At 53.1% G+C, this 11427-nt stretch overlaps 2 protein-coding genes across 3 annotated transcripts; both read left to right on the forward strand.

Annotated features, from left to right (window-relative positions):
* Positions 1–1794: 1794 nt before the first annotated feature.
* NICN1 (nicolin 1, tubulin polyglutamylase complex subunit) lies at positions 1795–6136 on the forward strand. Its single transcript, XM_082704720.1, has 6 exons — positions 1795–2032; positions 3202–3378; positions 3640–3753; positions 4195–4266; positions 4603–4707; positions 4782–6136. The coding sequence occupies exons 1-6, from the start codon at positions 1901–1903 to the stop codon at positions 4821–4823; spliced, it is 642 nt and encodes a 213-aa protein (XP_082560846.1). The 5' UTR covers positions 1795–1900; the 3' UTR covers positions 4824–6136.
* Positions 6126–11394, forward strand: AMT (aminomethyltransferase). Of its 2 annotated transcripts, none has more exons than XM_082704615.1 (9): positions 6126–6235; positions 6845–7012; positions 7509–7589; positions 8476–8607; positions 9018–9096; positions 9407–9552; positions 9639–9819; positions 10190–10345; positions 10446–11394. In XM_082704615.1, exons 2-9 carry the CDS (start codon positions 6899–6901, stop codon positions 10622–10624), a joined length of 1068 nt encoding a protein of 355 aa, XP_082560741.1. In that variant the 5' UTR covers positions 6126–6235; positions 6845–6898; the 3' UTR covers positions 10625–11394. The 2 variants fall into 2 exon arrangements, with proteins under 2 accessions (XP_082560741.1, XP_082560742.1); XM_082704616.1 differs by lacking the exon at positions 6126–6235 and adding an exon at positions 6558–6743.
* The last annotated feature ends 33 nt before the right edge of the window (positions 11395–11427 follow it).

Below are 11427 nucleotides of genomic sequence, written 5' to 3' on the forward strand. Positions count from 1 at the left end.
ATTCATTTGAGAGAAGGAGAGAGAGCAAGCATGACCTGGGTAAAGGGCAGAAGGAGAAGCAGACTCCCACCAAGCAGGGAGCCTGATGAGGGACTTGATCCCAGGACTCCAGGATCATTATCTGAACCAAAGGCAGATGCTTAACCAACTGAGCCACCCAGTTGCCCTTGGGCCTGATTTTTTTGCTTAACATAGTACACTTGAAATTTAATGGTGCTGGTGTGCATACTAGTTGTTCACTTCCTTTAAAAAAAAAAAACCTGGAGGGGCGCTTGGTGGCTCAGTGGGTTAAAGCCTCTGCCTTTGGCTCGGGTCGTGGTCCCAGGGTCCGGGGATCGATCGAGCCCTGCTTCCTCCTTCCTCTCTCTCTCTGCCTGCCTCTCTGCCTACTTGTGATCTCTCTCTGTCAAATAAATAAATAAAAATTAAAAAAAAAAACCTTGGTATTCATAATATTTACCATTTTACTCATTTTAAGTGTATAAATCAGTGGCATTAAGTATATTCATAGTGTTGTATAATCAACACCACTATTTCCAGATTTTTTTTTTTTTATCATCCTTAACAGAAACTTTGTACCTATTAAACAGTAAACTTATTTCCCCTCTCATCCTTGGCAACTCTGTTTTACTTTTTGTATGAATTTGCCTATTCTAAGTACTTATGTAAGTGGTATCATAATATAATATTTGTCCTTCTTGTCCATCACTTAACATGATGTTTTCAAAGTTCACACTAAAGCATTTATCAGTTTCATTCATCTTTGAGGTTGTGTAATTTCATTGTATCTATATACCACAATTTGTTTGCCCATTCCTATGTTGAAAGATACTTGGATTTGTTAATTTCTTTTTGTTGCTAACCAGTATTCATTGCATGGATACACCACAATTAGTTATCCGTTCATCTCATGGACATTTGGATTATTTCCTATTTCTGGCTATTAAGAACAGTCCTCGGGCGGGCCTAGGCAGCATTCACTTCTCTTGGGTAAATATTTAAAAGTACAATGGCTGGATCATATTGTAGGCATGAATTTAGTTTTTAAAGAAATGCCAAACTTTTTCAAAATGGCTGGAAATTATCAAGGGATTAAGGTTCCAAACACTCCAATTTCTTGCCAGTCTTTAATTTTAACCTGTTCAGTGGGGTTATGGGCGTTCTGATTAGAACGTCCCTGATGACTAATCATATCCAGCATCTTTTCATGTTTTTTCTCTATTTATATTCTTTTTTAAATTTTTATTTTTTTTATTTTCAAAGATTTTATTTATTTATTTGACACAGATCACAAGTAGGCAGAGAGGCAGGCAGAGAGAGGGGGAAGCAGGCTCCCTGCTGAGCAGAGAGCTCGATGCGGGGCTTGATCCCAGGACCCTGAGATCATGACCTGAGCCCAAAGGCAGAGGCTTTAACCCACTGAGCCAACCAGTCGCCCCTCGCTATTTATATTCTTTTGTGAATTATCTGTTCAAATCCTTTGTCCATTAAAAAGGGGGAGGAGTGTTCACACATATTTTTGCGATCAATGTCTGCCGGGCCCCATGCTCATTAGTGTTCTTAAATGCTTTAAACAACCACCGCCCTGCACAGAGGTACTAACGGAGCAAGATTTGGCCCGCGGAGACTGACCAGGATCTCTTCCATTCCGCTACTCTCAGACGTTTCTGGGCAGGGCTCACCGCGCTCGAAGGCTCGCGCCATGATTGGCTGAAGGAGCACTTCCTCAAGCACTTCCGACTCCCGGCCGGCACAGGGCATCAGTAATTGGCTGGGCTGACCCAGCGCGAGTCTCTCCGGGAGTTGTAGTTCTTGGGGGGCTCTGCTGGGGACGCCGGGAAGGGCCAGTTACTGCGGGGGCCAGGAGCGCCAGTTGGGCTTGGTCGAGGCAGCTGAAACTATGTCCCGCGTGTCGGTCCCCTGCCATGTGAAAGGCACCGTGGCCCTGCAGGTGGGCGACGTGCGAACCTCCCAAGGCCGGCCTGGTGTGCTGGTCATCGATGTCACCTTCCCCAGCGTCGCGCCCTTCGAGGTGAGCAAGCCCCGTGGGCGCGACCGGGGCTCCTGGGCGGGGCTAACCTGGGAACTCGGGCGTGTTCCAGGCATTTAATTTTTTACCGAAAGCCTCTGCAGTGTCCTGGCCCTTGCAAATCAGTTAACCATTTATTTATTACTTCAGTTATCGCATATTTACGAGACTGCCGTTTTCTGTCGTGTTCTCTTCAACATCTCTTCCCCATGTCCAGAACAGGGCAAGCATAGAAGTGCCAAGGAAGTAGGATGATGGTGGAAATGCAATTGTGAACCAGAGAGAGGTGAAAGATCACTTTGTTCCTGACCACTGGGGTGGGGATCATTAGACAATGCTTTACCCCAAAACCTGCCTCTGGCGCGTTCCTACAGTCCCTGCTGGAGGTCAGGTAAAGCGCATTCCTCATCCGGATCATCCCAATGGCTCCAGTTTCCAGTCTCCAGTTGCCGGTCCACATCTGCCGGCTGACACTACGAGAGTGACTGACACTACAAGATCTCAGCACAGAGGACAAAGTCTACTTTCTAATGGCTTGACATTTGGAGCCATTTGTGCCCTGCCTACCTTTTGACCCCATGCACTTTGTCCTGTGGTGTGTGGTCCTCTCCAAGCTGTTCCTTACCATAAGCTTCGAAACTTCACTATAGGGTTCAACCCTGTAAATATTGATTCAGTAGGTCTGGGGTGGAGCCTGTACATCTATAGTAAAAACAACAACTTACTTGGGTTACTCTGATGAATGTGCAGTGATGAGGATTGCTGTAGTCAGGCTGAATTACTATGGTTTCAGGAGGGGCCAGGTTTTCTCAACTTTTGGTGCCCCTTTGCTTATGTTACTTTTACACTCTCTCTTTTCCGGTCCACTTGGTGAACTCCTCCTTCTTGAGGCCTCATCTGTACGTTTTTCTGCCTTCTCCAGAGTTAGGGTTCTGGCAGCATCTTAGACCTGTGAGAAGATTTATGGTTATTGATTATTTGCATGACCTGCTCCTTTGGACTGTGAGCTCTTCTAGGAGAGTGAAATTGTCCTTGGGCCCCAGTGGATGTTTGTTGAAATTGTTAGATTGGTGGAAGAATACATTCCTAAGGGGAGGAGAAGATGGTATGTTTGAGCCTCTCAGGCCCTGGGGCTAGGTCTGATTTGTCATGGTGGGTTGTGTGCGCTCTAGTTACAGGAGATCATGTTTAAGAATTACTACACAGCCTTTCTGAGCATCCGTGTTCGCCAGCACACCTCAACGCACACCCCACCCAAATGGGTGACCTGCCTGCGGGACTACTGCCTCATGCCTGACCCACACAGTGAGGAGGGAGCCCAGGAGTATATATCGTTGTTTAAGCACCAGGTCAGCTGGGACTCAGCATGGCTGGGGAAGTACAGAGAAGGGCTCACAGGAGGATTGGGGGTGGGCCAGGATACCTGGAGGGAAGAGGGGAGGCAGGGCTGGCCTGGGCTTGCACCTTGGAGGGATTACTGGTGTTTTTTTTTTCCTTCCTAAAGGCCTGGGGAGGCAGCATCTTGGCTCCTTGCTGGTTGGGAGGCTCTTGGGCAGTGAGCTTGGGCCTTGCTGGGTCCTTGTGTGTGTGTGTGTGTGTATCTATGTCAGATGCTGTGTGACATGGCCAGAGTACTGGAGCTGCGCCTGATTCTTCGACAACCATCACCACTGTGGGTGTCTTTCACAGTGGAAGAACTGCAGATTTACCAGCAGGGACCAAAGGTAAGTGACCAGCTCAGAGCTGTTGGTTGGCCCTTTCCCTAGAAGGCTCTTAGCTATGGCTAGGAGAGCTGGGTGTGGGGTCGGGAGTGGACAAGACTCAGAAGGAAATTAGCCAGGAGGGAATACTGGAAGCTAAGGGTGAGAGGAGAGGTCATGTCCTCATACCCCTGAACTTTTGAGGCTACCTACCTCTCTCAGAGCTTGAGCCTTCAGGTACTGGGAGATACTTCTGTTCCTGGGGCCTTCTGCATAGCAGAAAAGCTTAAGTAATCTCTAAGCTCTTAGGTAGTCTGATGGCCCCTTGGACCTCATGGACCTCTGAACAGGGTTTTCTCAGTATCTGAGGCTCAGGTGCCCTCTGTCTTCTCTGAGGACCAGGGAATCTGGTCTTTGGGCTTTTCCACTCTGTCTCCTTTAGGGGAGTATGCCTTTGCTTTGCAGAGCCCCTCCATGACCTTCCCCAAGTGGCTCTCCCACCCAGTGCCTTGTGAGCAGCCTGCTCCCCTCATTGAGGTAAGCCCTCATCGTGGGTCAGAACCTTGTGTGCAAAGCTCTTGTGTCCAGCACAGGCTCAGGTGGGCCTCTTTCTATAAGAATCTGAGGTTGGACCCAGGGCCCTTCATTCAGTCTGTGCCATCTTCCTCTTGGGTGGTCCATGGGCTTTGAGGCATCTCTCAGTGAGGCTGGGCAGCCTCCCGCACATTGGGCCCCAACCTCATGTTTCACGAGTCATCTGGGAATGTTTCTGGTCTCCCTTGGTGGGCCGCATAGCCCAACTTGGCCTCTCTGGAGCTTTAAGGGCACTGCTGGGGAGATACCCATGGCCACTGACCCCTCCTTCTGGAGCAGGGTCTCCCAGACCCCAGCAGGGTATCCTCCGAGGTGCAGCAGATGTGGGCGCTGACAGAGATGATCCGGGCCAGTCACACCTCCACAAGGATCGGCCGCTTTGATGTGAGTGAGTGCTTCCCTCTGCTTCCTTCCTGTTGCTCTGAGCGGTTCAGATCTCATGGTCTTTTGTGTTGCAGGTGGATGGCTGTTATGACCTGAACTTGCTCTCCTACACTTGAACCGTGGCTGTTAGCCAAGACGTTGGCCTTCCGTGCCCACCCAGACCCGGTTTGGGCCACCAGAGGCTGGAGTGTTTTCCCTGTGCATTCCGAGTGTTGCCTGCATGTCCACTGGGTCTGGGCCATGTTCACAGATTCAAGATTCCTGGGGGCTCACTGTGTTGCTTCAGCATGAGCTCTCGGCAGGGGTGTACTCTGTCCTCATCCGACTGCAACCCGAAACTCCTTTTACTACCCTAAAAACACTTCAGTTCTACTTACTAAGATTCCCCTTGTGTCCTCTGCTCCTCCGGCCAACATGCACACTCCAGTCTCCTGCCTGCTGCTTCACCCTGAGTGCACTGGGTTGGGGTGATCTACTAAGCGTGTTCTCACTATTGCTGGAAGGCTGCTACAGCCTTTACACCCACTTACTTTGGAAACGAGATCAAAAACAGGAGCCCATTTCTTCTTTCTGCGCCTCTGCGCCCTCTAGTGGTCTTCTTTCCCTTTGTGTTATGCCCCTAAGAAGAAATTTCTGGTCTTCACTCCTGCCCGCCTAGGGAGCAAAGCTGGAGATTTGGGCAGCCTGAACCCCTTGGTCTCTGAGCTGGCTCCTTGGTATGTGTCCAGATGGGTCTGCCTAGCCAAGCTGGGCAGATGCCTCTGGCAAGGCCGAAGTCTGAGAAGGAGTTCTGCGACCTTTGTGCCCAAAGTACATGCTTGTCCATTCTCCCACCTACCCCCTTCCAGGAATCATTCTCTAGGATAAAAGAGAGGTGTGGGTCCAGGTGAGCGCTGTCCCTGGTGTCTTTTAAGAGGCTGAGGTCTGCTACAACCCCATGCCTGCTGCTGAATAAGGCAGGCTGCCCTTACGAGAAAAACTTCCTTTTCCATTTTTTCCTGTCTTTGCCCCCAGGGGCTATGATGCAGCAGTGCTGTTACTTGTGCTAGACCTGGAGAGTTGGACATTTGTGTGGCTCAACAGCTTTCTGGAGGAAGATCAGATCCCTTCCGGTGGCCACTCTCTGCTCTTACCAGATGCAGGTGTTGCCTGCAGGGTCATTTACTTAGCTCTGTTCAGTTTTTGCTAAGAGGGTAATGACCACAATCCTGTGTTCAGGGAGTAGCAGCCCTCAGAGAGAGTGCATGTGTGAGACTGAGAGAGAGAGAGTGTGTGTGTGTCTCAGAGAGTGGGGGGGGAGGTTCCTGGGGATATAGTGTGTAAGAATGTGGGGAGGTCCCTGGGGTTGGTGGCAGGGACTGCACTCCACTGATACCCAGCACAGGCCCTAATGTGCAGCAAGACCAATAAATACTTGTGGAATGCGTGACTGCTGGCTGCCTGTGTCTTCCCAGTGGGAAAGCTGGAGACCCTCGCTAGAGGCGGGGTTGCTGAGGAGCTCAGCCTGCAAGGCTAGCTCCACCCTCGTGTATCCTCTCCACCCCCCTCCCCTTCTCCCATGTGACCCTACACTCCTCTTGTCCTGAATATGCAATTAAGGCCTTTTGGCCCTTTGTAGAACTTTGACCTTTTGGAGGCAGGGCTGTCCGCAAGGGGAGGCCTAGCCCCCAGCTCTGTTTCTGAGCAGCATAACTGGTTTGGACAGCCTAATCGGCCCTGGAAGATCAACTAGAAGCGCCTGGGGCTCTTTCCCTACAGCTTTGAGTCCCTGCGCTCTGCGCTAAAGCCCCGCCTGCCCTTGGGGCGGCCTGCCTTTGGGGCTACCCGCCCCTTCTGATCCCCTTTGTGGGAGAGAGACCTGTCCAAGCAGAGCTGGGACTACATCTCCCAGCGTGCCTGGCAGCGTGGTGGCCTCTGTGTGCCGGCCGCACCAGTTGCAGGCAACAATGCTGCGGGCAATGAGCATGGTGGCCCATCTGGGCTTGCGGCTGCAGGCACTTCCATCGGCCCTGGGCCGTCCGTTCAGTTGCGCACAGGTGGGATCGAGGGTGCCGGGGGAGGGTGCCAGTTATGGAGGTGGGGGAGGGAAGAGGGTGGAGGTCGGGACACTGGTGGCCCTTAACCCAGCCACCCGCAGGACGTACTCCGCAGGACACCACTCTATGACTTCCACCTGGCTCATGGCGGGAAGATGGTGGCGTTTGCAGGCTGGAGTCTGCCTGTGCAATACCGGGACAGCCACGTTGACTCACACCTGCACACACGCCGGCACTGCTCGCTCTTTGACGTGTCCCACATGCTGCAGGTGAGCCAGGGGAGCATGCCGGCTGCCCAAGTCAGGGCTTCCTCCCCATCTACAGTGGAGCAAGCCTCGGCTTTGTGGGGATCCAGATTCCAAGGGCCACCATCCTCGCAGAAGAGGTGGACGTCCCCGGTGTCCTAGACTGTGGCCCCCAGGAAATTAACTCAGAGGGTCTCTTGGTTGTCTCTTCTCTAATCTCTTTAGCCTGCTCCCACTCAGTGGCGTGCCTCTATGTCCTGGGTTCCCCAGGGCTGGCACCCATTCCCATTGACTCCCCTGGGTGTTGGTTTGGAAAAGGGGTAATTCAGCGTGGTGCTGGACCCTTTCAAGTTCCCTAACCTTCTCCATTGCACCCACTCCTGTATTGGGGGATGTAGGGGAGTCAGGTGGGGCTCTGCCACCTGCAGAGTTAAAGGACTGCTCAGGCATTTTGGCTGGGTTGGACGGGACTGTGGGCAGTCCTTGCCCAGTGGCATGAGGTTTTTGATCTCTTTCCCAGACCAAGATACTTGGTTGTGACCGAGTAAAGCTGATGGAGAGTCTAGTGGTTGGAGATATTGCAGAGTTAAGGCCAAACCAGGTGGGCCCCTCTTCTCTTGTATTTCTGCTCAGTGTCTGTTCTTAATCTTGAGCCAGCAAATGGGAGGGGTGGGGGTGCAGCAGTGGCTCAGACATAGCTTCCCAGGGCTTGTGGTCTTGGGCAGTGGGGTCCCTGGGTATGTCCAGACATCCAGTTATCTGCAGGGAGGGGGCTTACTCCATCCTTAACAGATCAGGCTGGGAAGCCAGAAACCCAGGTTTATGTCGTTTTGTGGCCTTCCATGCCGTCAAGCGCCTTGCAATGCAAAGGTAGCCCCTAAATTAGCGGCCTCGCCATCACCAACAGCTTCTTAGGAATACACTCTCAGGCCCTGTTTCAGACCTGCTGAATCAGAACCTGTTTTAACAAGATCCCCAGGTGATTCATGTGATCTCTCAACCTCAGGCTCCTTCCATCGAGTGGGGAGGCTTGTGAGGCCAGCCTCACAGTATTTTGGCATATTGCTGCGGCACTTATGGTATCATCAAGATGGACTTTGAAGTCTCCGTGTTGGGGTTTGGGGCATGGACTGAGTTGTCTCAGGTCTAGGTGGGATGAAGCAGCGAGTCCTAGATGCCCTGGATTAAGTGTGAAATGGCGCTCAGTATTGATTGGGGAAAAGTGCAGAGGCCCCACAGATAAGGGAGGTCTCCCAAGATGGGGAAGGGGTAAAAAACTCTGTCTGTGCATGAAGATCCAAATCCTGGGCTGGGCAAGGGCCTGGGCTTACCTAGCCTTCCTGCTTGCCCCTCCTCCCCTCCCAACCCTTTGCCTGAGGGTTCACGAATTGGTGGTGGCTGGCTGTGTGTGCCCAGGAGTGAGTGTGACTCATACTTGATCTGGGCTTCCTGGACCTGGAGGCAAAGACGTTCCACTTTGGCACTAGGGGACACTGTCGCTGTTCACCAATGAGGCTGGAGGCATTTTAGATGACTTGATTGTGACCAGCACCTCTGAGGGCTACCTGTATGTGGTGTCCAACGCTGGCTGCTGGGACAAGGACTTGGCTCTCATGCAGGTACAGCCCCTCTGTTTCTAGGTACCCTGTCTTCTTTGCTCACAGAGCAGCATCCTTGCTGTCCAGGACAGACCTGGGCAGGGACAAGGGGCTTCGATCATACCTCTTTGAGTGAGTGAACAGCAGGCCAGAGTGGGCCCTCCATGGAGAATACCAGGTTTCAGTGATGGGGGAGTAGAGCAGGGAAGACTGGCCACGGCTCCCAGGCGAGCATCCTCTGGTGAGGGTGGAAGCCAGAGCCCGATGTGAACACGGGCAGACCCGGGCTTGGGGCATTCCTACCAATTAGTTATATAACCTTGTAAGATGGGAACCAGCCTATTCTGCCCAGCTTTTCAGCTCCCAGCCCGCCGTAGGTGCTCAGTAAGCGGTCCCAGAAGCTGATGTGGTGTTTGTGTCTTTCCTTTCAGGACAAGGTCAGGGAGTTTCAGAACACGGGCAGGGACGTGAGCCTGGAGGTGGTGGAGAATGCCTTGCTAGCCCTGCAAGGTGAGCAGGCCAGGCTGGGGTTGGAGCCGACCTTTGCCTCGCTGGCTTTTTTGACTGTTCAGCACAGGGGCCATTCCAGGAGGAAGGTGTGGATGGTGTGCTATTCGTGGGCCATAATTCTAAGTTTGGAATTAGGCCTTCCCTCCATGTGCTGTGAGGCTCAGGGGCTGTGGGCAGGAGCATCTTCTCCCACCTTGAGCCCTTAGTAGGACTTGCTCAGGTCTTATTCTGGCCCCTGAGTAAAGGCTGTGGTCCAGCTTCGAGGGGAAACGGGGACCTGGACTCTGGGTCACTGGTTCCCTGGGCTCAGGCCCCACAGCGGCACAGGTGTTGCAGGCCGGTGTAGCAGAGGACCTGAGGAAATTGCCCTTCATGACCAGTGCTGTGATGGAGGTGTTTGGTGTGTCTGACTGCCGTGTAACCCGCTGCGGCTACACAGGAGAGGATGGCATGGAGGTAGGTCAAGAAGTGGGTATAGGGTAGGGGACAGGGGGACAGGTCTCTGGAGCCATTGCCCACCTGCTCTGTGGTGTCTCATGCAGATCTCGGTGCCGGCGATGGCGGCAGTCCGCCTGGCAACAGCTCTGCTAGAAAACCCAGAGGTGAAGCTGGCAGGACTGGCCGCCCGGGACAGCCTGCGCCTGGAGGCAGGCCTCTGCCTGTATGGGAATGACATCGATGACCACACCACGCCTGTGGAAGGCAGCCTCAGCTGGACATTGGGTGAGTTGGGCTGGCACTCAGGGATAGAATCCTGGAGACTAGTGTGGCCAGCCCGTGACTGCTCCCAAGGCTGTGTACCCTGGAGCCCGTGACTCAGCCTCCCTAAGCCTCCTTTCCCTGAAGGTGCCACTACACCTTTGCTCATTACATGCTGAGGATCTTCAGCCGGCTGAGGTGGGCAACACAGCCTCTAAGACCTGGGGACAGGACGTGGGTGGCTGACTGCATGGCAGGGAGGAATGGAGCTTTGGGGACCTGAGCAAAGGGGTCTCACTGCTGGATGGATGTTACTTTGGGGTCCCTGTAAGGAAGACCTCCTGTGGCCAAGGGTCTATGGACTGTGGCTTAATCCCAGTGTGTCATGCTTCAGGGAAGCGCCGCCGAGTTGCCATGGACTTCCCTGGAGCCTCAGTCATTGTTGCTCAGCTGAAGGGCAAGGTGCAGCGGAAACGTGTGGGGTTAATCTGCGAGGGGGCGCCAATGCGGGCACATAGCCCCATCCTGAATACGGAGGGCACTGTGATTGGTAGGTGGACCAGTGAAGTTGGAGAGCCCTTGTTCCTTCCCCAGGAGGGTGGGCATTGGACTGGCATGGTGATGCTGACATACGGCCTTTGCTCACACAGGTACTGTGACCAGTGGCTGCCCCTCTCCCTGCCTGAAGAAGAATGTGGCCATGGGTTATGTGCCCAGTGAGTATAGCCGGCCAGGGACCCCACTGCTGGTAGAGGTGCGGCGGAAGCAGCAAGTGGCCGTGGTCAGCAAGATGCCCTTTGTGACCACAAATTATTATACCCTCAAGTGAAAGTGGCTTGGGGCAGGGCCTCTCCCATCTAGGAGCCTGGACCTGGAGGACATTCTGTAAGGGTTAGTCACAAAACTGAGGCTGAATACACTGGGGCGGTGGTTGATTCTGGTTGTCTGGTTGAGGGGGGCCCATCCCACCAATCCTACCCCCTCGTGTGCTTCTCCAACTTCAAGACCCCATTTCTGAGCAAGGGACCAGCTCATGAAATGTTAACCTGTGCTCCCACTGACCCCATTCTTGTCTGCCTCCTGGAGGGTTACGAGAAGCTTTCTGGCATCTCTCCCTTCCACTCTGCCAGGTGCTGGCTGTGGAGCAGAGGCTGACATTTAGGAAGGGGATAGAGCCTGCCCAACCTACCTCACCATGGTTTCTCACGCTGCGGAGGGGTTATTACATTGGGTAGTGCCGGCCATCTTCTTCAGTTTACTTTCCATGAATGCAAACTGCTGCCTCTCCCTGGGTAGGAATGATTCCTGACTCACCGAGGGTTGGCCCTGTAGGGCTGCTGTGCCTGTGTAAACTTGGGGACAGCTGAGGAGGAACAGACTCACTCTTCCACATTCCCAAGTTAGCCCAGCCTGCTGCCCAGTAGCAAACCATGCCTGGCTCACCACCGGTCCTGAGCCCCAGGGCTGTTGTAGGACAGGCAGGGCCTCCTCCTAGACTTGACTTACCCTGGCTGACCTTTGCCCCCGGGGCCCATTCTGGACTCTGCCGACTTCTTAAAAAAAAACAACACACATTAAATGAGTTTCCTTTTCTTCTTGCTTGCTAGTCTCTAGCTTCATTGTCCTTTGGCC

This window comes from Mustela nivalis (genome assembly GCF_964662115.1).
Source record: "Mustela nivalis genome assembly, chromosome: 1".
Classification (NCBI taxonomy): Eukaryota; Metazoa; Chordata; class Mammalia; order Carnivora; family Mustelidae; genus Mustela; species Mustela nivalis.